The 25,353-nt window shown below is 41.8% G+C and overlaps 1 protein-coding gene across 1 annotated transcript; it reads left to right on the plus strand.

Annotated features, from left to right (window-relative positions):
* The first annotated feature begins 12,045 nt into the window (after positions 1-12,045).
* Positions 12,046-24,542, plus strand: LOC143922390 (uncharacterized). Its single transcript, XM_077445614.1, has 7 exons — positions 12,046-12,341; positions 15,741-15,814; positions 15,899-15,926; positions 16,005-16,060; positions 16,881-16,981; positions 17,636-17,695; positions 19,146-24,542. Exons 1-7 carry the CDS (start codon positions 12,046-12,048, stop codon positions 24,540-24,542), a joined length of 6,012 nt encoding a protein of 2,003 aa, XP_077301740.1.
* Positions 24,543-25,353: the final 811 nt, after the last annotated feature.

A 25,353-nucleotide genomic window follows, 5' to 3' on the forward strand; every position in this document is an offset into this window, starting at 1 on the left:
TTCTTATTACCACCAAAAGAATTATTGAATTTAAAAACAAAATTGTATCCATAAATCTTCCCCTCTCCCTCCCCAAATTAAATTTGTTTGTATTATTTTATGGTAATGAAATTCAAAATGCAAGTCTTTCAGTAAAAAAAACACAAATAATTCAATAAAAAGTAAATTTTCTGCCAGCTTTTTTTAGTTTTTCATAGATGGCATTAATAAATCTCACTTCAAATATGGAGAATTTTTGTTTAAATTAAACCTACCTTAAACGGAGAATACTAGTATCACAATGAATTTGTAGATGTCAGCAAAACTCGAATCATACACTGGTTCCCAACTCATGTATTATTGTTATATTTTATTTAAAAACACTCACAACAAATAAGATTTGTATATTAATAAGGCATTTGATATAAATTCTGCCTCACCGCCAGCATGAACAATTATGAATCTGGACCCTTTTGATATTGGCTTCCTAATGCCTTTGCTTGATGAATCGCCCCATGACATAGAAGAAAAATATGTATGTATTGTACACATACGTTTCATCGGTGTAGATGATAGGCCTTCCTTCATTTCTCTACTTTTGAATTTCTTTTATATACAAAATCCGGCAAAAGTGGGGATTCTCGACAGGGCTGACCCTCTAGGCTCGGAAGCGAGGCTCGGTCGACCCGCTCCTTCCTCTCATTGGTTGCTCTTTGCGACTACTCTAGTATTGCCGTGCCCTGAATTAACTCGAATGTTACCTGATGAAATACTCCGACATATACTGCCTGGTTCGCATATAATTTCGGACGGTTAGCAGCGTACGGATTAGTAAAGGGTAAGCCTTTACTGTAATTATCCTATTTATACATTTTCTAGCATCTCGTATCCTTTAAGTACACTATTGTAAAATAAAACCTTCAAAAATTTGCCAATGAATATTAAAAATAAAGCTTCAAAGTAGCCGCTTAACACTATACTGGCTTTCCGAGCTGGCAGCCGAATATCCAAAAGCCACTATAGTGGCTTTCATTATTCGTTCAAGACGTTAAGAGTCATTATTTCTTAATCTTCATTTACTGACGGAGTTGTGAATACTTACAACTGGCCAAATTTTAAATCCTGCGCGTGGCGCAAAAAACTCAGCGCAAAATCAGTTTTTTCAATAAGTTTTAAATGCGTTTTCGAAAATAATTAATAGAGGTAGGACCGGAAGCGCGCCGTCTATTGTTCCAATATTGTAAATGCTTTTTAAAAAAGGTTCGGCAAACCTTTAACAATGCATTTACAACATGTGAACAATGGACAACGCGCTCTGGGCCCGCTCTTTAATAATTACTGTATTGAAATTGTCGGCCATATCTACATGATAATTTCATAAATGCGAATAAATTTATTTGATACTCTTTGTGCCTTGAAATATAACGCAAGCAGGATTTCTCAACTAAGGCCACAAAAAATTATTTTTAAGCAGGGTTTCTAAACCGGGCAGCAATTTTTTTTTCAAATAGATTTTTTTAGCAATCCAAACTTTTACGTATTCAGGGCTTCTGAACTAAGGTTCGCAAATCATCATTATGAAACTTTGCTCATTGATCATTGCAGCATAATAAGAAAATTCTGCTGCGCATAAATAGGATGTAGAAAACGGAAGTAAGACAAAAATAGCTTGTTTTCCATATTGGGGTTGTCTTTTGACAAACCCGCTCAGAAATCATTTAATGGCTTTAAAATTCATCTACTTTAAAATTTAAGTCATTCATCTAAGCCAGGAAAACAATCAAAATTATTAGATTCAACTGATGAAATTCAAAATTGAATTTTATCTCTTGTATTAAAAATTGTATTACCTTCACCTTATATTGTAATACTTTTTCCACAATTTTTATTCCCGTGTCCAATTTCTAGGCGCGTATTTTTGACCAATAAATCATATATATTGTGTAAAACATCAATATCTTTATTACTCATTTGTTTTTTTTTTGTTTTTTTTTCGCGTTCGATTCATTAGGATATCTTTGTGGAATACAATAAATTTCCGCTAGATACTATTACTATTTAACAAATAGTTGAAAAAACAAGAATTTTTTGGTTGAGGTGTACCCCATATCGATACGGGAGGGCTAAATATGTTACAGCCTATAAAACCATAGCAAAATTTTCGTGGAACACCTATTCAGGTCCCGTGGAACATATGTAGTTGGGAAACATAATGGGAAACCCTGATCTAGTAAAATTAGCGATTTCGAAAGAAATCGTAATGATGAATGTCAAATGCATATTGAAAAAGAAAAGATTAGTGTTTAGTTTGTGTTTTAAATGTAAATTTTTCTTCAAAGAATTCGAATGTACAATTCGCATTAAAATTTAGTTCGCCATCTTCGGCATATAGATTTTATCGGTATCCGTCACGAGCCCGAATGTGAAACGCCCGAAAACGCAAATGTCGGAAGGCAAAGATCGATAATCGAAAGATCTTAAGTCGAAAGATCAAAAAAAGGGTGCATGATAAACGGTACATACTCACGTACTTAAATCAATGGCCGATAAATACTTCAATACATACATACGTATACGCGTACATTTTAGATATGAATAGCAGATGCCGTGAAGACGGGCTTGCGAACCTTGGTCTAGAATCCGTTCATACGTAAGATTTTACTTTTTTTAAGTAATATTTTTTGCGGAACTCAGTTGAGAAACCCTGTAAAAGTTTGGATTGCTAAAAAACTATTTGAAAAATAAAATTGCTGCCCGGTTTAGAAACCCTGCTTAAAAATAAATTTTTGTGGCCTTAGTTGAGAAACCCTGCTTGCGTTATATTTCAAGGCTCAAAGAGTATCAAATAAATTTATTCTCATTTATGAAATTATCATGTAGGCCGACAATTTCAATACAGTAATTGTTTTCGAAAACGCATTTAAAACTCATTGAAACAATTGATTTTGCGCTGAATTGTCGTTGCGCTGAATAGTCCATGCGCTGAATAGTCGTTGCGCTGTGAGTTGTCTGCGCCGAAAGGTCGGCGCTAAGTTGGTTTGCGCCGATTTGTCGTGCCACATTTGGCACGCATACAAATTAAAGTTTCGTCGTCCCTGAACTAATGCGTTATGTGAGATTGAAAATGATTGACATCTATCGGCATTCCTTTACTGTACAATAAAGTAGAAATCAGCTTTACCGACTATCACTTCCAATTATGTCATCTAGAGGTACTTATTATAAGTTGCATTTAACATTTCAAGAAACCGAAATAGTTTATTTTTCGTGTGATAAATATTTGAAACTATCGCACTCAAATAATTCGGAAACGACACTAAAAATAAAGTAAAAATTCGGGTGTGACCAACCCATGACTTTATCTATGTATTTGAGGAATATAAGAAAGTCACAAAACAAAATTCTATATTCAACCGTACACACACATTCACACATACTGGCAGCATTACGAAATACTAATAGCTAAGATACAAATTGAGCGCAAATGTATGGAAACTTGCACAAGACAAAAGTTCTACTTCCGGTTGGCGGATTTTGGTCAAATTTTTACCGCGGTGAATTAAGATTATTAAACTGTGATTTGACATACAAACTGTCAAAGTGAAATTAACGCAAAAGCGATTGCCAACCTTCTCTAGAGGCTAGAGAGCGTCAGATGAGCTGATTCTGATGAGTAGAGGTAGGACCGGAAGCGTGCGGTCTATTGTTCGATTGTTGTAAATGCTTTGTAAAAAAGGTTCGGCAAACCTTTAACAATGCATTTACACCATTTGAACAATGGACGGCCCCCTCAGGGTCCGGGCTTTACTGATGAGATGTCCGCGAACTCCTCGCGAAGACCACAACCAACGGCCATGGCCACGGCCACGAGGGCTTTTGGCTCGAACATATGTCTAGTCGATAATAATAAAAATTTCGTGAACAAAAAGTATTTGCGAATATTTTTGTTTGTGTGACCAATTTTTAATTTTTGGGTGTGACCAGTTTTCTCGTCACCAGTTTTCTTGTGACCAGTTTTAGCGTGTGACCAGTTTTATCGTGACCAGTTTTAGCGTGACGGATGATCACGAGCGACCGGTTGTCCTGTGACCGGTTCACATTTGACTAGTAGTCCGTTTACCGTTCAAAAAATCCCCAAAATACACAGACACACATTTTTTCTAGATCATGAAAACGTGATCAGTAATCGATTCTGAGTTCGAATCAGTCAAAATCTCGAGTTCGAATTTTCGCATGATCACAAAACTTCATCTATTGTTACTACATACATACATAGTTAAAGTAAAAATCAAAAATCGGAAATTAATGAGAAACGGGAAAATCAGACTAATCCATGCACATATTAATAATTGTACATTAAAAAACATGAATTTTAAATCCTTCGCGTGCTAGCTAATTTTTTATAATTTAGGTTCGTTGTCCCTGAACTTAATGCATTATGTGAAAAGATTGACATCCATCAGCATTCGTTTGCAGTACGATAAAGTAGAAATCAGCTTTACCGACTATCACTTCTAATAATGCCATCTAGCGGTACTTAACATTTTACATTTCATTTAACATTTCAAGAAAGTGAAATAATTTATTTTTCGTGTAATAAATTTGAAACCGAGTATGATTAATTATCATTCTCAAATAATTCTGAAACGTAAATAAAAAAAAAATGATAAACAGGAGAGGGAAGAAATAAAATAAAAAATGAGAAATTATTGAGAAACGGGAAAATCAGACTAATCCATGCACATATTAATGAATGTACATTAAAAAACATGATTTATTTTTAGAGTCGCTAAATGAAATTTTAGAATGGCACTAATAGGTATGCTCATCGATTGTGGTGTTAGCGTCAATTCAATTGTCATTTGACAGATGTCATCGTTCACATAACCTCAAAATGTCATTCGGAAATAGGTAATTAGCACTTCTTTTGATTCAATTCATATCATTTTCTTGCACGCAACAATCTAAAACCACTTCGCAATATATTTGAATCTTTGAAAAGATAAAAAATTGAAGTTTCGATACAATTCTAAAATACTTTAGTATTTGTATGCTTTTTAGATCTCTTACTTTTCAATCAAACTTCTATCTATGTATATCCGTGTATACAACTTTTTTAATAACTACAGGAATTCCTGTACAGAGATTTCATACAAATTCAAATTGAATTTGTATAATTTTTTGTAAAGGAGAAAAATAACCATTCAGGCACAATTTTAGAGCATTGTGACGATTATGTGTCGTTAGTTTTAATTAGATGTATTTTTATATTTCAGTGAAGTTTATGATGTAGTAATTGATGGCGGACCGGCTGGTCTCACCAAGCTTTATGAAAATGGGTAGGAAGCTTTGCCGTTGGAGGCCGGCAATCCGATAGACGACCGAGCAAACAGCTTGCCACTCGGAGACGCTATTACAGATCTCGGAGCTGAATGGTTATTATAAATTGTTATTTATATTGATATGCATTTATTTACTTTACAATATAGTCTTTATTGTCAAATGGCTAGGTGTCACGGTGAAGAAAATAATGTCATATTTGAAGTGGTCAATGATAATAACCATGTAGAGACTTCCGGGATGGCCGGATTGAACGATGTTTCCACTGGGAGTTAATTATTCAATGAAATATCGGAAAACATGAGCTTATTGTGTTGTGATATGGCCAGGGTTGCCAGACGTCCCCATTTTAGCGGGACTGTCCTGAGTTCAACAGACAAATCCCGAGTCCCGCACTGCCTCTGAAAATCCTGACTTCTCAAAATTTGCATATGTACAAAAATGTACGTAAATAGAAATGGTTTGCTTCAAAAGTAATAAAGTCTTGTCCTTAAACCAAACATGAAAATCGAATTTTCTTCAATTGTAGAATTATTTAATATTATTTGAAATGTTGACCTTCTATACATAGGTGTCTGTTTATTAAACAAATTCTTACTGAAGCAAACGAAAAAAAAAATGTATGAGAAATGGATTATATTTTTTAAAGATCTTTCCGCTTGCAATAATTTGTATAAAATTGTGGCCCACATTCTCTCAATTCTACATTCCATTTTTTTGATCGTTCGAAATAGTGAATGTCCCGATCTGTGATTTTGGTAATCTCCCAACCGTGGATATAGCGTATGAGGAATTGGAAAGAATAGCTACTAATTCCGAATCACTCACAATTTTTGTTAAAAATCCATTCCAGCTTCGAAAAAATCTATAGTTGAGATAAGTTTTAGATTGATGTTCCGCGGGGGAACCCGTTCATATGTACATACATATATGAAGAATTCATACGCTTAATGAATTAAATCTGCCACTGCGTACGAATATTCTGAAATAGTACAATATAATGCTGTTACATATATGTTCATAAATGATTTATATTATTTCTATTGAATTCATTAATATATGCGTTGTAAGGAGTTAAAAAATCAGACCATTTGATTAAATCTGTTGAACATAAAATAAATTAAATTAATTATTTATTATAAATTAAATTAAAGATTGCCAATGAAATTGTGTCTCATCAATGAGTAATCGTTTTGTGAATGTCAATTTTCAGATACAAAGACCCGTTGAATGCTGAAAATTATGTCGGCGTGCGGAGACCAATCATGGATCAGACGCTGGAATGGTTTCACGAATGGGAAATTTCGCTCGAAGCATCCGATACTTGGCTCGACACAGCCGTCAGTACTTACTTGGAGTATTGGTTGTGTTAGGGTGATCATCTCCTCCACTGGATATTAAACTGTGCTCGATAAATAGTATTTATGGTGGTAAAAATCGCAATATTCATATTCTAAATAATTTTATTACGTTATCTTTAAGTGCATATAACTTTTTTATTATAAATATTGCAGTTTTCTGGATGTTTGTAGACTTCAACTCTCAAATATCCCCAAAGGAAGAAATTATAGAGCAAGTACAGGTTACCGGATGTAACGAGATCGTATTGTGAAGAAAATTTTAATAATCTCCTCATCGTTTAAATAGTGGATCCTTTCTATCCAAACCACGTACGTATCTGAATTATAAATTTAAGAGATTTTCAGTCCCGGAAAGTTCCATGGCATCTATAGATTTGTACCAATCGGAAGTTACTGTAGCTTCTTCGCATCCCTCATCGAAAAAGTACCAACAACAAACAACAAAATCTGCACCAGCTTATTAAATAACTTTCACAGAGGTTTCTTTAAACTCTTCAAGAATGCACCGATGCACACAGAGACCTAATACCCCATTTCTTATTACCCCAGTGGTACCCTTTGCCTTCTTTTACCTTTGCTTCAATACGCATTCAGGTGGGGCCGATCAACGATTGACGCTGTCAACCGTGTCGTCGGAACAGTACGATCGGCATGGGAAGGATCTGTGAAGCGGAGCAAGCATGTCGCTTTCTTTGGTGGCGCTGGACATCCGAAATGCTTTCAACTCGGCTCGATGGGATAATATCCTAAGAGCCGTGGGGGAGGACCATCGGGTGCCCCGCTACCTGACGAGACTGCTGGAGAGCTACTTTGAAAACCAACAACTGGAGTATCAGTGCGGCACTACCAGCGATCTCTCCTCGCGGCGACTCTCGTCGGGCGTCCCGCAGGGCTCTGTCCTCGGAACTGTCCTGTGGAACGCTATGTATGACGGGCTACTGAGGGTGGAGCTCCCGGAGGGTGCCAGCGCCGTTGCTTTTGCGGACGATGTCGCAATCATGGTGGTTGCGAAATCCCTCAGAAGCGTGGAGATCTGCGGCAATGACGCGCTCTATCGGGTGAGGACATGGCTAAATCGCGCTGGGCTGGAACTAGTCGACCAGAAGACGAAGGCAGTGTTCTGTCTCCAGTGTGAGCGCATTGCGCAAGCCCAGCTGCTGCCTGGTAATGTTCTCTTTCAGTTGCTGCTGTCCGGCAGCAACTGAAAGAGAGAGGGGTTTTTAGGGAGTAAGAATCTCACACTCCCCCTGGCATTCGGGCCGGGGGGGCCTATGAAAAAAGTGGTACCCTTTGCCTCCAACTGTTCACAGATTCTTAATTCATGGCCTGGAAATCATTGAACATGCTTTAGTGCCCATAAGCCAGCTGAGTGAAGAGGCACAAGAAGTGAGAAAAAAATAATTCAAAAGATATAGAAAATTTTTAATAAAGTGTCACATGAGAAATGGAATGAAGACGTTTTAAATTTACTTTTAATAACACCAGCATGAGAAAAGTATCCACAAAAGAGACTACAAAGTTTGAAAAAGAGGTTTTCTAATTACACTGTTCGACAAATGACGACTTTTTTTTTGGTTCAGAGACGAGATTTTGCCCAGTGAACACGAATCTGGTAATAAAAAGTGTTGATTGGTTCGAGATTCGGAGATATATGTGTTTTTTATGTACTCGTATGGGAATTTTCGCCTCGCGTGCCACTTTTCGATGGGGTTCATGGAGAAGAAACGAAGTTTGCGTCGCATTTTCTCCTCGAAATGGGGGTCCGGGGATGCGTCCCTCCTCTTCGATGTCGGAGGGCGCAGACTCCTCGCGGGAGCTCACCGGCTCCATTTCGAACGCGAGTAAAACCACTACAAAAGATGACTAGAACAATGACAGCTGTCTCGACCTTACCAGCTGACAGCTGTCACTCGCTAGTGCGATTTTCAGTCAATTTCAATTCATGCCCTTCGAAATATTATGTGGCTATTTTTGTTGGTAAACGGACTACTAGTCAAATGTGAACCGGTCGCTCTAGATCGGTCACACGTGATCACCCGTCACCCTAAAACTGGTCACGAGAAAACAGGTCACACCCGAAAATTGGTCACAAAAAAACTGGTCACACACACAAATAAAAAAATGGTCGAATTTTTGGGTGTGACCAATTTTCGGGTGTGACCAATTTTCGGGTGTGACCAATTTTCGGGTGTGACTAGTTTTCTCGTGACCAGTTTTAGTGCGACGGGTGATCACGTGTGACCGATCTAGAGTGACCGGTTCACATTTGACTAGTAATCACTAGAGGTAGGATAGTCACAGTGCTATCCATTGTTCCATTTTTGTAAATCCTTTGTAAAAAAAGGTTCGGCAAACCTTTAACAATGCATTTACAATCTTTGAACAATACGCGGCACCTTTTGGGTCCGGTGACTAGTAATCACCGAACCATTTTTGCTAGACGAAACACTATAGCGTTGTGCACAAAAAATGGTTCACTATTGTCAACCATCTTTTTGCCCTCTTGCTTTGTAGGGTATGTACATATGTATACATTTTTTGAAAAAATATAAATATAAAATTATATATGAATGCATAAGCTAAAAACCAATCAATTTTATTTTTTAGTTTATGCAATGATATTGCAAGCCACCGAATGGATGATAACACCTGTAACCCACTTGAATGACTTTTCCGGGAGGTTAATGAATTTTGGTATGTAAAAAGTAATAAATTTTGAACCTGTAATGGAAAAAATAATTTTAAAATTATATGATTACCTCTTTAACCCTTAAATTAATTCCTGAAAGTCTGGCCAGTCAACCGGTTAATGAAGTATTTACATTCAAATGACCAAAAAATGTAGTATTTCTACTAGCCGTTGACCACTTGTTCTAAACCAAGATAAGCATAAGTTAATTAAAAAATAAAAATCTTGAAAAATGACTATTCCCTCAATGATGGTACTCATGGTGAACGGATTATTGCGCAAATTGCGACCGCGCGCACAACAATCGTTGCCACAAAAATCGCGAATACGGAATATCTGGCACTCGAGTTCTCGTTATTACAATATTTGGCGTGGAGTTCTTTCGATTGATGGAGTTTTTGGGTGCCAGATGTTCCGTAATCGAGATTTTAATAATTAATAATCACAGAACCGGTATTCATATGTTGCCGATTGGCGTTAATGTAGTGGATAACGACAATAACTAGAGTTTCCTTTACCACAAACTAGCGATGAATTATACAAAACCCAATCATATTACTCATTATTACGGTAAATAGATTATTTCGCACATTGCTATCGCGCACACGACAATCATTGTCACGAAAATTGTGAACACGGAATATCTGGCACTCGAACTCTCTTTAGTGCGATGGATAGAATTTTTGGGTGCCTGATAATCACCGAACCCATTTTTACATTAGTTTGTTAATGGAACTAAAATCACTCGCAATCCATAATTAGATTTTCAAATGTTTCACTTTCACTTAAAATTGTAAGACAACGGTCAGCGAATGTGTAGCGTCTTTTGGCAATAAGCTAATGTACTAAGTCGGAATAAAATATTTGCACCCCCTTTTTTATGTTATGAAACAAAGATATTGCTAAGTATGTCCTAATCACAGTGAATGTACCATTTATTTCTTCGGTTTCTAATTTGATTCCCTATCAATGGCACATTTATTTTGCTAGAGCCCCTCAGGCACGGCGTTACAAATTTCTGAGATCCTTATTTATTTTACATATGTAGATATATACCAGGAAGGCTTGACAGGAAGACCCCAATGTGCCTTCCTAGACAATTAATAATAAACAATGCAGTATTTTTATTACACAAATCACTGTATTTCGAGAAGCTGAAGAACACGAAATTAACAATTAATTAATTTATTAATAAATTAATCCATTTATGGATAGACATCTATGGATACTTGTACATATTTTTTTACAAATTGTACATATATTAAATATACAGAAGATGATTTTTTTTTGCCAATTTTGAGGAACCGTTTTAACAATGATTAGATAAAATTGGCAAATTCTGACAAGAAACAATCGACTTGGAGTCACAAATATCCAAATTCGATCCTGGGCTAATATATTAAAGATTAGCACAGGATCGAACCCAATCAGTGGCGTAGCGTGAATTCCCGGTGCCCCCCCGCAATATATTTTACGGCGCCACACCTCCCCCCCACCCCCTCCCCCATATATTAATATTAGAAAAATAACTTTCCAAATTAATGTTTATACTTTTTTACGTATCGATATGTGTACCTATATATCAAAGTGCATTAAAGTTTAATCTGGACGACCAACAAGCAGTGCACAATCTGTTTAAAGTCTCCGTCACGGGCCCGAATGTGAAACGTCCGAAAACGCAAACATCGGAAGGCAAAGATCGAAAATCAAAAGATCAAAAAAAAAGGGTGCATGGTAAACGGTACATACTCACTTAATTTGCGCGAGCAGGATACAACAGGAACAAGAGAAACGGGCTTTTCCTCCCATATTGATGTGCGCGCGCAGAATACGGGAGGAAAATCCTGTTCCTCTTGTTCCTGTTGTACCCTGCTCGCGCAAATTAAGTGAGTATGTACCGTTTACCATGCACCCTTTTTTTATCTTTCGACTTAAGATCAGACCCAAAAAATATAAACAAGAATAAGAGAATTCTCAGCTAATAGGTTGAAGTGGCACTGACGTTCAAAAGATGGAAAAAAGACGGTAGTCTTCTAGCCCTATTGGCATAGATCAATTACACAATGAGGATAAATTCAAAATATGTTAATGTATGTACATACACATATAGTACAGATAGGCTGAAAAATAAGAGAAGTTTTTAAAAAAATTACGGAACAAATGAAAAAATCCGTGAAAAAGGCGCGCTTCGTGGCGCCCCCCCTGCATTGCGGGGTCTGCGGGCGCGGTAGTTATGCCACTGAACCCAATATTCTCTTGGTGCTAAACATAAACGCAATCAGTGAGCCATACTGATGGGTACCTCAGATAAATACATACTAGAATAAGAGAAAACAAAAAAATGAGGTTAGTAACGTTAATAATTGCGTTACGCTTACGAGGGTATAGTTATGAGATTTTAAAATCATTTTACAAAAGTAAAAAATGCAGGTTATCTTGAAAACTGTAAGGCTTTGTATTATGGGGTGACGCGAAAATTGGTCCACTGCCAAAATGTACACGCGACAATTGGTTCATTACCAATTATGTATTATGGTAAGTGTAATGACCTCTAAAAGCACCCTGTATAAAAATGAAGAAGCTTCTCTTTCTCCTCAGCTCCATAAAACATGATAAAGCTCCTCAGAACAATTAATGAAAAATTGAAAATCGTCTAATTTGTAACAAATCTCTTCTATGAAGACCACGAGATGGTGTAAGCTTGAATATTCAATTCAGACTGATTTGATTCAAATATTTTCAACCATCATTCGCATACTTTCTGTCGGATACCGAATGAAGGCGAAAGCCTTCTACGATATTTTAAGAAAACATTATTTGCACATGGAGCTCAAGGCTGCTGATATTCCTGATATAAATATGGTGTATTCCAATATATTCCAGTTCCAGTGTATATTCCAATATGGAGCAGTGACATCGCATGGGGGAAGTTGCAGACCGCACCAGGGTGTCACCATCCTGGGGGGAGGGGGGTGACACCAAATGAAGAATATAATTTGGGTAATTGGACTATTCGTCACATTGGGGTGGTTACAAAGACAATTTTTGCCATGAAAATCGCGAATACACAATATTTAGCACTGAAGTTCTCGTTACTATGATAGTTATCGTTAGTATTGTTCAGACTATGTCTGATGATCGGCTTTCGTGGCCTTACGACCCACGATTTGGCCGATATATTTTTGTGCTGGCCACCCTGAGACAGCGGTTGGCACACAAACTGACAGTTGTCAATAGCGGTTTGGCGCGTAAACACCCCGGTGTTTACGGGGCCCACCTCGCCACCGAAATCACCAGCTAGAGGCTGGTGAGGGTTGTGACGATACTTGGAGACCAGCTCCAGTATCCGTCCGGTGTGCACCAGAGGAAGCTTGGTCTGCCTTCGTCCAGAAGGCAGACAACTGAGCTACGCGTGGCTAACCTCAAAAGGCACGTGTGGTTACTTTGTTACTCCCCCCCCTCCTGTCCCCCCTGCTTGATCTCTGTATATATATATATATATATATATATATATATATATATATATATATATATATATATATATATATATATATATAATACAGTCACCATACAAACAGAATTACAACCTGTTTTCATTATTATACAATTTCCTCCCTTTTTCCACATCACGCATCCCACGCACATTACGAAGGAGAAAGGGACATAGCAGAGCAGCCGACATCAGCAGAGACCAGACCACCGACGACGAAGGAAGGCACCTTGAGGAAACCAGCCCCGCCCAAGCTTACCACTAGCTATCTCACAAAACCGACTTCCGGGGTGCTCTCGAGTTGAACATCCCTGGAGTCTGTACATTTTGGTCCTTCGATTCCGTATGTCTTCAGAGCTGGTCTTCCAACGTCGTCGAATCCAGGTTGGTCGTAATTAGCATTTTTCTGTTGTTGTTGCTATTTTTTTTGGTCGTCAACGTCCATTTTGTTTTTTCCCGCGTCCATTTTTTCCTTTGTTTGATTTCGTCGCATTTCAATAATGGCGTCTTTGAGTACGCTTAAAAATACGCGGAAAAGCATTCGCGCTCGGTTAACGAGAAACGCGAATCAATTGGGGGACGATCTGAGCATCTTCGAGCTCAGAATCAGGCTCGAAACAATCAGACCATTACTGTCTGAATTCGAAGCGATCCAAGCTCAGATAAACGAGCTGGACCAAGAAGAGGCGCAGGCCTCCGAATCCGTCGTGGACCTATTTGATAGGGAGCATATGGCCGCCTTCGTGCGTTGCACCGAAGCAATCAATTTGCGTGAGCCGCAATTGAGCGCTTCACCGTTAGATGGCGCTAACCTCACAATGTCACCTGTACCGCAATCAAATTCGGCAATCAAATTGCCCCGTTTGGAGTTGCCCACCTTCGAAGGCAACGTCCAAAATTGGCCGCTTTTTTCACAACGCTTCTTGGCCGCTATGGCCGGCGAGAGTTCGCAAATCGCCCGGTTCCAATACTTACTAGGAAGCCTAAAAGGAGAGCCCCAACGTTTAGTTGACGGCTTGGAATTAGCTTCAAATTCATTTACGAGCGCGTGGTCCATTTTGGATCAACGCTATAACAACAAAAAAATTGTTGTTCAGTATCACCTTCAGGCATTGCTTGAAGCCGAGCCAGTCGTGAGCAACAATCACGTCAGTCTGCGTCGTCTCATAGATGATGCCAACATGCATGTACGTGCGCTCGTTAACTTGGGCGTCCGGGTCGAGACCTGGAACGAGATTCTGGTGATGTTTATCACCAGAAAACTCGACCGGAGTACACTTCAGCAATGGGAGCTTCAGACTCCCAAGTATGAAGACTGCACGTTTAGCAAAATAATGCATTTTCTAACGTGCCAGTGCCAATCGATGGCAAATGCCGACTTCGTCTTAAAAGGCGAGTCGAATCCTCGACCAAGAACCATTACGAATCCGAAGGCAGCAGTTCTGCATGTGAGGAGGGAACGCCTCTCCTGCATCAGTTGCAGCGGAAGTCATTCTCTGCTAGCCTGTCCATCATTCCGCCAAATGAGCGGTGATGAGCGTAGGTCGAACGCCATAAAACGTCGACTATGTCTCAACTGCTTGAGGCCAGGGCACATAGTTCACGCGTGCCAAACAAAGCAGAGATGCTTCAAATGCGGTCATGCCCATCACACCATGTTACATGACTCAACTCCATACCAAACTTCGCCTTCAAATAAGGCCAAACATTATCGGAGCCCCAAGAAATCAGAGAACGCCAAACCCGTAAAATCATCGTTGGTTTTACACTCGGTGAGACGCGTATCGCCTTCTCACGCCCGAACTGTCCTGTTATCCACCGTGGAAGTACAAGTTCGCGGCGGAGATGGGCGTTCGCACAAGGTTCGAGCATTGTTAGATAACGGCTCCGAACTCAACCTCATCTCTGAAGACTTAAGAAGGCGACTCGCCTTAAAGTCGAAAAGGATGGACGTCAACCTGGTAGGAATAGGTTCAAATAGGACGTCCATTACTAGTGGCGCGGTAATTCGAATTCTACCGCGCATCCCCAATCAGGGCTCCAGTGTTGATCTCGATTGCGCAATCATGCCCGAGATCGCGAATCAACTTCCATCGCGCAACGTGTCCGAGATTCGGAGCCATTTGCCGCTTCATCTCCCCCTTGCCGATCCGTCATTCGATATTCCCGGTACAGTGGATATGGTGATAGGCAGCGCCGCCAATGATGCGATGTTACGCAATGGCAAACGTACCATTTTAGTTCCCTCCAAGTCACGCGGTGACAGAGGAGGACGCATCGCGATGATGAATACAGCTTTCGGCTGGATATTGGGCGGCTCTCTAGAAGCGCCCACAGTTTCAAGCGATTCTCGGAATTGCCATCACACAACGGGTCGTGATCCGTTATCTTGTTTTGGCGCGAGACGTCCAGTCAAGACAGTTACGCGTCCCCTGGACGAATCGCGTATTTCCGCGGTACGAAGATTCCGCTTGCCGAAGCGCAATGTACCCGCGCCCTTTAACCCTCACATCTTTCGACCTTCCCAACCCAGCTCCCATAACTCCTGGCCAGTTCCTAGTTGGCGCACCACTAGTTGCGCAACAGCAGGAGGATCTGGTCGATCAGCCCGGAGCGAGGGTGCTACCACACCAGCACATGCAGCAGCGGCCCCTGGCAGACAGGGGCACAGGAGTAGGTCCTACTACTCCTCCATCAGCAACACCAAGCGAGCAGTCCGGCGAGTAGCTCGACTGCCAGTCGAGCAGCACTCAGTGAATTTGTGCAACGGTGTGGCGAACGTTCAAAACGTCCCACATTAAAGTTGGCGTCTTTAATTTGTGTTGTGATTTAGTTAAATGTGTTTCCATTTAGTTTTTTTTGTCTCTTGTTTGTTGATTAGTGTTGGTAATGGAGCTATCAATGCATATGGGACATGTAACGGCTTAACAATATTGTTACCTAGCACTGGTGTTGGTTTTTTGTTGTTTTTTGTTTGTTTGTTTGTTTGTTTACCTTGTTGGTTGTTTCTTGCGGGCTTAGTCAGCTGTTAATGTACAGCGGGACGATTGACGGTGGACGAACCTTTGTTTTGATTACTAATTGTGTATTGTTTATGTCTTTTTTGTTGTGTTCTTTTGTTATCTCATTTGTCATGCTTCATTAGTCTCTTGATTAATTCATTTGTTTTGGAATCCGATCCTCTGGATTCCAACGGGGGGAGTATGTTCAGACTATGTCTGATGATCGGCTTTCGTGGCCTTACGACCCACGATTTGGCCGATATATTTTTGTGCTGGCCACCCTGAGACAGCGGTTGGCACACAAACTGACAGTTGTCAATAGCGGTTTGGCGCGTAAACACCCCGGTGTTTACGGGGCCCACCTCGCCACCGAAATCACCAGCTAGAGGCTGGTGAGGGTTGTGACGATACTTGGAGACCAGCTCCAGTATCCGTCCGGTGTGCACCAGAGGAAGCTTGGTCTGTCTTCGTCCAGAAGGCAGACAACTGAGCTACGCGTGGCTAACCTCAAAAGGCACGTGTGGTTACTTTGTTACTCCCCCCCCCCTCCTGTCCCCCCTGCTTGATCTCTGTATATATATATATATATATATATATAAAATACAGTCACCATACAAACAGAATTACAACCTGTTTTCATTATTATACAATTTCCTCCCTTTTTCCACATCACGCATCCCACGCACATTACGAAGGAGAAAGGGACATAGCAGAGCAGCCGACATCAACAGAGACCAGACCACCGACGACGAAGGAAGGCACCTTGAGGAAACCAGCCCCGCCCAAGCTTACCACTAGCTATCTTACAAAACCGACTTCCGGGATGCTCTCGAGTTGAACATCCCTGGAGTCTGTACAAGTATGATGGACTTTTCGGCTGCCAGATGTTCCGTTATAGAGATTTTAGTGACTTTGTGACGAGTAATTTGTGACCAGTAATCACCGAACCATAATTTGATATGTATTTTCTTATGGAGGAATTTATTAAGATTTAGTTTGTTTAATATTAGTTTTTTTAGTCGGGAAACGAGAAACGTTGGGTTGGGAAAGGGTGACTTCCCGACTTGCTACACAGGGTAACACCATCGCTTGTGACGTCACTTCATACGCATTCGGTGCGGTGCATAAATCGTTAAATCGACTAGGGCTGCCCACCCAGTCGTCCGCGGCTTGATTTTAAGTCGATCTTTTCTCCATTCTTAAAATGTACGTATGTTGATAAATGTTACCCGAAAATATCTGAAACACAACCGACATATTCGTTGTGCATATGTTTCAGATAAATGAATGATGTATCATATCGATGTGCATATGTACATATACATTAATATACATATACTAGTGTTGGACCCGTATACCCGTAATTTTGTTGTATAAAAAAAAGTTGTCTTGTCTGAAAAATTACTGTACTGTTATTTTACAATCATTGATGTATGTATAGCATAAAGAGGCAAAAAAATTTTTGAGATTTTATTCTCATTTTGGAAATTTAGTGTATGAAAATGCTGGCTACTCCTGTCCAAAAATTATTATGTTGTAAATTTTGCAATCATTTATAACACAAAGACGATGGTAATATTTTTAGATATTTTCCGCTAATTAAAAATTTCTTTGAATAAAAAAAGATTGGTTATCCCAGTTCAAAAATTATTATCAGAGTACGGATAGCCAAGGTGCCGCTCATTGTTCAATTGTTGTAAATGCTTTGTAGAAAAGGTTCGGCAAACCTTAAACCTTCATATGTTTGCGGATGATACGTTAGTTTATATTGTAGGTGATGATGTTTAGGGAATTACGGTATTTAAGTGATTGGTTATGTGAGAATAAACTGAAAGTGAACTTAAGTAAGACTAAGATGATGTGGATGAATAATAAAAAAGTTGTGAGTGATGTGATTATGGATGGGAGAGTGGTAGAAGTAGTAGATAATATTAAGTATTTGGGCATTTATTTGGATTGTAAATTAAGTTTTAAGGTGCACGCAGATAATATTATTAAAAAAATGACAAAAAAAGTTGGTGTACTTTGTAGGTTAAGAAATTTATTAAGAATAAAAAGTAAAATATTTATTTATTTATTTGGAAAATTTACAGTTTATTAAGTTACATAGATTGATAGTAAAAAAACATAATTATGTTAAGTAAACCATTAATAATTTTCACATATAGGTAAAAAAAAGAAAAGCTCAAACATTTAAAATAAGAAACAAAAATGATAATAGAGTAAGATAGTTAGAGAAAACAAAAAGAAAAAAATAGAAATAGCAGTATAATAAAAATATCAAAATAATAAGAATAATAATATGATAAAAATTATGAAATAATAAAAATAATATAATATATAACAAAAAACAAAAAGACAAAATAAAAATTCATAATCACAATCGTAAATTTTCAATAAAATTAATCATCGAAAAACAAATTTGCAATAATCACTCTAGCTTGTATAGCATTAATATTAAATAAGTCAAACATAGAAATTGTTAAAATTAGTGTGTTGATGGTGGAGCTTGCACGCCAGATGAATGAGCTTCTTCCATAATTATAAAAAGTATTAGGTATGTAAAGGAGCTCATTACATCTAGTCATTCTATTTGGCACACGCAATGATAGTGTTCCGACCAAGTCTTCATGGTCAGCTTTCGTGGCGTTACGACCAAAGGAGCCGTTTTGGAGGGAGATCGGCGCCGAGCGCGCGTACCCGCCCCTATTCGTTTTCCGCTTCGGTCGAGTGAACATCTCTGTTCGCTACCGAGTTTGTTCCCACCACCGAGTCCCGATCAGCTCAGCCTGGATCGGCAGACGATACTGGAAGTACAGCTTCAGTATACGTCCGGTGAGAAGTGAGGAAATCCTGGTCTTTCTTCGTCGAAGTCAGATCACGTAGTCACGTGAGGAGTGAGGTTATCATAACCTCTCGAACACGTGCGCGCTAATTTCACGACGGTCTCCCCCCCCCTTTTCTGTCCCCCCTGCTTGATCTCTGTATATACATATATATATAAAATACAGTCACCATACAAACAGAATTATAACCTGTTTTCATTACTATTCACTTTCCCGCCTTTGTCCCGTATCACCCTCACTTACGCACACTGTACGAGAGAGAGAGAGATATACATCGAGCCGAGCCGACAGCAGCAGAGACCAGACCACCGACGACGAAGGAAGGCACCTTGAGGAAACCAGCCCCGCCCACGCTTACCACGAGCTTCTACGAAACCGACTTCCGGGGTGCTCTCGAGTTGAACATCCCTGGAGTCTGTACATTTGGTCCTTCGATAGCCGAATCCTCCAGAGCTGGTCTGCCAACATCGTCTAGTCCAGGTTGGTCGTCATTTGCATTTTTCTGTTGTGGTTGCTATTTTTTTGGTCGCCAGCATCCATTTTGTTTTGTCCGTATCCATTGTCCTTTGTTTATTTTTTTTCTCTTCGCGTCCATTTTTTCCTTTGTTTGCTTTGCGTCGCAGTTCAATAATGGAGGCTTTGATTGCTCTTAAAAAGGCACGAAAAGGTATTCGAGCTAAATTAACTCGCAACGCGAATCTATTGGGGGACAATGTAAGCCTCATCGAGCTCAAGGCTAGATTCGAAATGATCAAACCACTATTGTCTGAATTTGAATCGGTCCAAGATCAGATAGACGAGCTGGACCAAGAAGAGGCGCAGGCCTCCGAGTCCGTCGTGGACATATTTGATAGGGAATATATGGCCGCCATCGTGCGATACACCGAAGCAATCAATTTACGGGAGCCGCAATTTAACGTTCCGCCATTAGATGTCGTTACATCCGCTGTCACACCTGTGCCGCAGTCACCGATACCGCAATCAAATACAGCAATCAAATTGCCCCAGTTGGAGTTGCCCACGTTTGAGGGCAACATCCAAAATTGGCCCCAATTCGCACAACGCTTCTTGGCCGCTATGGCCGGCGAGAATTCGCAAATCGCCCGCTTCCAATACTTGTTGGCAGTCCTGAAAGGAGAACCCAGTCGCGTAGTTAGTGGCCTAGAGTTAGCTGACGATGCCTTCTCCCGCGCGTGGTCCATTTTGGATCAACGCTATAACAATAAAAAAATTGTTATTCAACATCATCTTCAGGCATTATTTGAAGCCGAGCCAGTCGCGAGCAACCATCACGTCAGTTTGCGTCGTCTCATAGATGATGCTAACATGCATGTACGTGCGCTCGTTAACTTGGGCGTCCGGGTCGACACCTGGAACGAGATTCTGGTGATGTTTATCACCAGAAAACTCGACCGGCACACACTTCAGCAATGGGAGCTTCAGGCTCCCAAGTATGAAGACTGCACGTTTGTCAACATGATGGACTTCCTAACGGGCCAGTGCCAAGCCGTGGCAAATGCCGACTTCGTTCTAAAGGGCGAGTCGAATGCCCAACCTCGAGTTGTCAGTGGCCAAAAGGCGGCCGCGTTACATGTGGGAGGGGAACACCCCTCCTGCATCAACTGTAGCGGAAGTCACTCGCTACTAGCATGCACATCTTTCCGCCGTATGAGCGGTGATGAGCGTAGGGCGGCCGCTATCAAACATAGGTTATGTCTGAACTGTCTGAGACCGGGTCACATGGTTCAAGCGTGCCGAACCAAACAAAGATGCGTGCGTTGCGGTCGGGCGCACCACACGCTCTTGCATGACGCAACGGCGTATCAGGCTTCACCTTCAAACAAGGTCAAAACTTCCCAGAGCCCCCAGAATTCGAAGCACGTCAAACCCGTAGAACCGTCAGCAGTTTTACATTCGGTGAGACACGCGACGCCTTCACATTCCCGCACCGTTTTGTTATGTACCGTAGAAGTACAAGCACGCGGTCGTGATGGGCAGTTGCATAAAGTGCGGGCTTTACTTGATAATGGCTCCGAGGTCAACATAATGTCCGAGGACTTAAGAAGGCGACTCGCCTTGAAGTCAAAAAAGATGGACGTCAACCTGCTGGGAGTAGGTTTAAATAGGACGTCCATCTCCTATGGCGCGGTAGTGCGTATACTACCGCGTCTCCCCAACCAGGGCGCCGGCATGGACATTGATTGCGCAATCATGTCCGACATCACGCATCAACTGCCATCGCGCAATGTGTCTGAGATACGGAGCCATTTGCCGCTTCATCTTTCCCTTGCTGATCCGTCATTTGACTCTCCCGGTACGGTTGATATGGTGATGGGTAGCGACATCTATCATGCCATATTGCGCAACGGAAGGCGCACCATTTCCATTCCTTCACGCGGTGACAGACAAGGAAGCATAACCATGCTAAACACCGCGTACGGTTGGATTTTAGGTGGTTCGATTGCCGCTCCCGCATCATCGAACAATGCACGTAGTTGCAATCTCTCACTCATGCGCTCCATCAGAGCATTCTGGGAACTAGAAGAACCGAACACCTCCAAGGTAGGGTTAGATGAGGGTCATCCCGCCGAGCAGTCATTCATACATGGGACTACTCGCGATTCTTCGGGTCGGTTTATGGTCAGACTGCCATTCAAGGCAGACAGTCACTTATTAGGCGATTCACGCACTGCGGCGGAAAAAAGATTCCGTGCGCTTAAGGGCAGATTTGCTCGTAACGAACAATTTCGCAATCGTTACGAGGCATTTCTGCAGGAATTTATCGATCTGGGGCATATGTCGGAGTGCAATTCAGAATCCGTCCCAAATTTCTATCTCCCTCACCACGCCGTCTCCAAAGAAAGCAGCCTCACTACAAAGCTACGCGTAGTGTTTGACGGGTCGGCAAAGTCATCTTCGGGAACATCTCTAAATGACGTTCTCCATGTCGGTCCACGAGTTCAGGACGACATATTCGACATTTTATTACGTTTTCGGCAGCACTCAGTTGCAGTGACTGCGGACATCGAAAAGATGTACCGACAAATCAGGGTACATCCAGATGACCAACCATTTCAACGCATTATCTGGGGTTTGGGTAAAGGGGCGCGAACGTATCAGCTAAACACTGTGACGTACGGCACTGCCTGTGCTTCATTCTTGGCAACCCGTTGTTTGAGGGCCTTAGCCGATGAACATAGGGCGGAATTTCCCGAAGCTTCCACAGTGTTAAGCAGAGACTTTTACGTCGATGACTTGCTCTCGGGTGCCAGTAGCGTCCAGGAACTCACAAAACTGGCCGAGCAAATTAACTATATTCTGGCTCGGGCTGGTCTCCCTCTTCGAAAATGGGCTTCCAACACCACTGAACCCATCTCCATAATACCCGCTTCCGATCAGGGCACCGATCACTGCCATGTGATCAGCAAGGACGAGACATCCACTCTCGGATTGAACTGGCACACCAAATGTGACACGTTCGCTTTCCCCATCAATCTGAATACAAATGCGCAATTCACGAAACGGAATATACTAGCCCAAATAGCGCGGTTGTTTGACCCACTGGGCTTATTGGGCCCTACCATCGTTCTTGCAAAACAGTTAATGCAAGAACTATTCCGCGGGGGCCTCAATTGGGACGAGGCTATTCCCGAGAGATTAGCGTCCCAATGGGAGATTTTCATATCACAATTGCCCAAATTGAGGGACATAATGATTCCCAGACATGTTTTATTACCTAACCCGGTGAGCATTACGCTACTCGGGTTTTGCGATGCATCGCAAAAGGCATACGGCGCATGCATTTATGCGCTGTCCACCGACCGATTGGGACATCGCGTCTGTAGATTGTTTTGCGCAAAATCTCGAGTCGCCCCCTTAAAGACTTTGACTATTCCCAGATTGGAACTGTGCGGCGCCCATTTACTTCACACATTGGTAGAGCGAGTTAGAGTCGCAATCACCGTTCCGATTGACGAGGTGATTTTATGGACTGATTCTACCATCGTGTTAGCTTGGCTCAAGGGTGAATCTTCACGTTGGACGACCTTTGTGTCCCATAGGGTAGCCAAAATCCAGTCAATGAGTGGAAAGCATTCCTGGAACCATATAAGTTCCCAGGACAATCCCGCTGATTCTTTGTCTCGAGGATTCATGCCCTCTGAATTACAAACCATGTCATTGTGGTGGAATGGACCCAAATGGATCCTCCAGGACAGGAACACATGGCCAAAGAGCCAGGTTCCCATTGAAGAGCCTCAAATAGAGGCTAAAGGGACGCGTGTAGCCCTAGTCGCTAGTACTAGTGACTGGGAGTTATTATCCCGATACTCTTCGTGGCACACGTTGACCAGAATTACTGCCTATTGCCTACGATTTATCGCGGCGTTGAGAAGAAGGGGGTCCATTAGTGGTCCACTATCGCGTACCGAACTAATCGCCGCGGAAACTAAAATCATCAAGCACGTTCAGTCGCGATTTTACAAAAGGGAAATTGCCCTACTCGAATCAGCGTTGCCAATTCCTAACAATCGCCTGAAGGCCTTAAGACCTTTTTTGGATCCAGAAGGTGCCCTACGGGTGGGAGGGCGATTGAGCCACACTCATTGGCAGTTTGAGCGCAAGCACCCTCTGATTGTTCCAGCTAAAGCCCATATTACGGAGTTGCTAGTTAGAGCCGCTCATGAACAATTACTCCATGCAGGCACACAATTGGTGTCCGCCCACCTTCGAGAAAGGTATTGGCTAATCGGGGGGAGAAACACCGTTAGTCGCGAAATTCGAAGGTGCGTACGGTGCTCCCGGGTCATACCGAGACTTCAACAACCCATAATGGGAGATTTGCCAGCATTACGCACTGCCCCGGCACGTCCGTTCCTTAATTGTGGCGTAGATTACGCCGGCCCGATCCTCATCAAGGAGAAAGCGTCCCGAAATCGGTCTTTCCTGAAAGCCTACATCTGCATATTCGTTTGCCTTGCTACCAAGGCTGTTCATTTAGAGGTAGTGCAGAGTTTAACGTCCAGGGCATTTATCGACGCACTGAAGAGATTCATATCTCGGAGGGGGCTCGTGGCTGAGATCTGGTCCGATAACGCCACTAACTTTATAGGAACCGATAGAATGCTCACTAAACTGCTAGCATCAACCGCTCATAAGCAATCGCTACATTCATTTTGTTCTGAAAAGGGAATGAACTGGCGCTTCATTCCACCACGGGCTCCGCACTTTGGTGGGCTGTGGGAGGCCGCCGTAAAGTCAATGAAGCGCCACTTAAAACGCGTCATGGGTAGTACAACCGTAACGTACGAGTCTTTGAATACTCTAATAACACAAATAGAAGCCGTATTGAACTCGCGACCTTTGACCCCGTTGTCATCTGACCCTTCCGACCTAATTCCCCTCACTCCTGGTCATTTCCTAGTTGGTGGGCCACTGATTGCGCTACCTCAGGAAGATCTGGTCGATCAACCCTTAGCGAGGGTGTCAACTTACAAGCACCTGCAGCAGATGTTGCAGCATTTCTGGAAGAGATGGGCCCGAGAGTACGTCACGCTACTGCAGCAGCGCCACAAGAGTGGCTCCAGGGAGTCACCCAACTTGCAGCCGGGGGATATGGTGATAGTCGCCGAAGAAAACGCACCTCCCTTGGAATGGCCCATGGGACGGATCCTAGCCGTTCATCCTGGCCACGACGGAGTGGTGCGAGTCATCACCATTCGCACAGTAAAGGGAGTTATCAAAAGAGCAGCTCGGCGAGTTGCTCGACTGCCTGTTGAGCAACATTCGGTTAATTTGTGCAACGGAGTGGCGAGCGTTCATAACGTCCCACATTAAAGTTGGCGCGTTATTTGTATCTGTGTTGTGGATTCAGTTTATGTGTTTTAACTTAAGTTTTTGAGTTGCTTTTCTTTTATGCTTCTCTTGTTGGTTTGATTGGTGCTTTGTAATGGAGCTATCAGGATAGATTGGGACATATAACGGTTGAACAATATTGTTACCTAGCATTGGTGTTGGTTATTTGTTGGTGTTTTGGTTGCTTGTTTGTCTATTTTTTGTTTGTTTCTTGCCGGCTTAGTCAGCTGCTTATGTAGGATGGGAAACTGACGGTGGACTAATGTTATTTTGTTTGCTGACTGGGTTATTTTGTTGTGTTGTTTTTTATTTTGTTGTTATTTTTTTGCTTACTTGCTTGGTTTTTGTGTATTTCATTAGTCGCTTGTGCACCATTAATTCTTGTTTGTTTTGGAATTCGATCCTCTGACTTCCAACGGGGGGAGTATGTTCCGACCAAGTCTTCATGGTCAGCTTTCGTGGCGTTACGACCAAAGGAGCCGTTTTGGAGGGAGATCGGCGCCGAGCGCGCGTACCCGCCCCTATTCGTTTTCCGCTTCGGTCGAGTGAACATCTCTGTTCGCTACCGAGTTTGTTCCCACCACCGAGTCCCGATCAGCTCAGCCTGGATCGGCAGACGATACTGGAAGTACAGCTTCAGTATACGTCCGGTGAGAAGTGAGGAAATCCTGGTCTTTCTTCGTCGAAGTCAGATCACGTAGTCACGTGAGGAGTGAGGTTATCATAACCTCTCGAACACGTGCGCGCTAATTTCACGACGGTCTCCCCCCCCCTTTTCTGTCCCCCCTGCTTG

Source organism: Arctopsyche grandis, chromosome 2 (assembly GCF_051622035.1).
Source record: "Arctopsyche grandis isolate Sample6627 chromosome 2, ASM5162203v2, whole genome shotgun sequence".
NCBI classification, from domain to species: domain Eukaryota; kingdom Metazoa; phylum Arthropoda; class Insecta; order Trichoptera; family Hydropsychidae; genus Arctopsyche; species Arctopsyche grandis.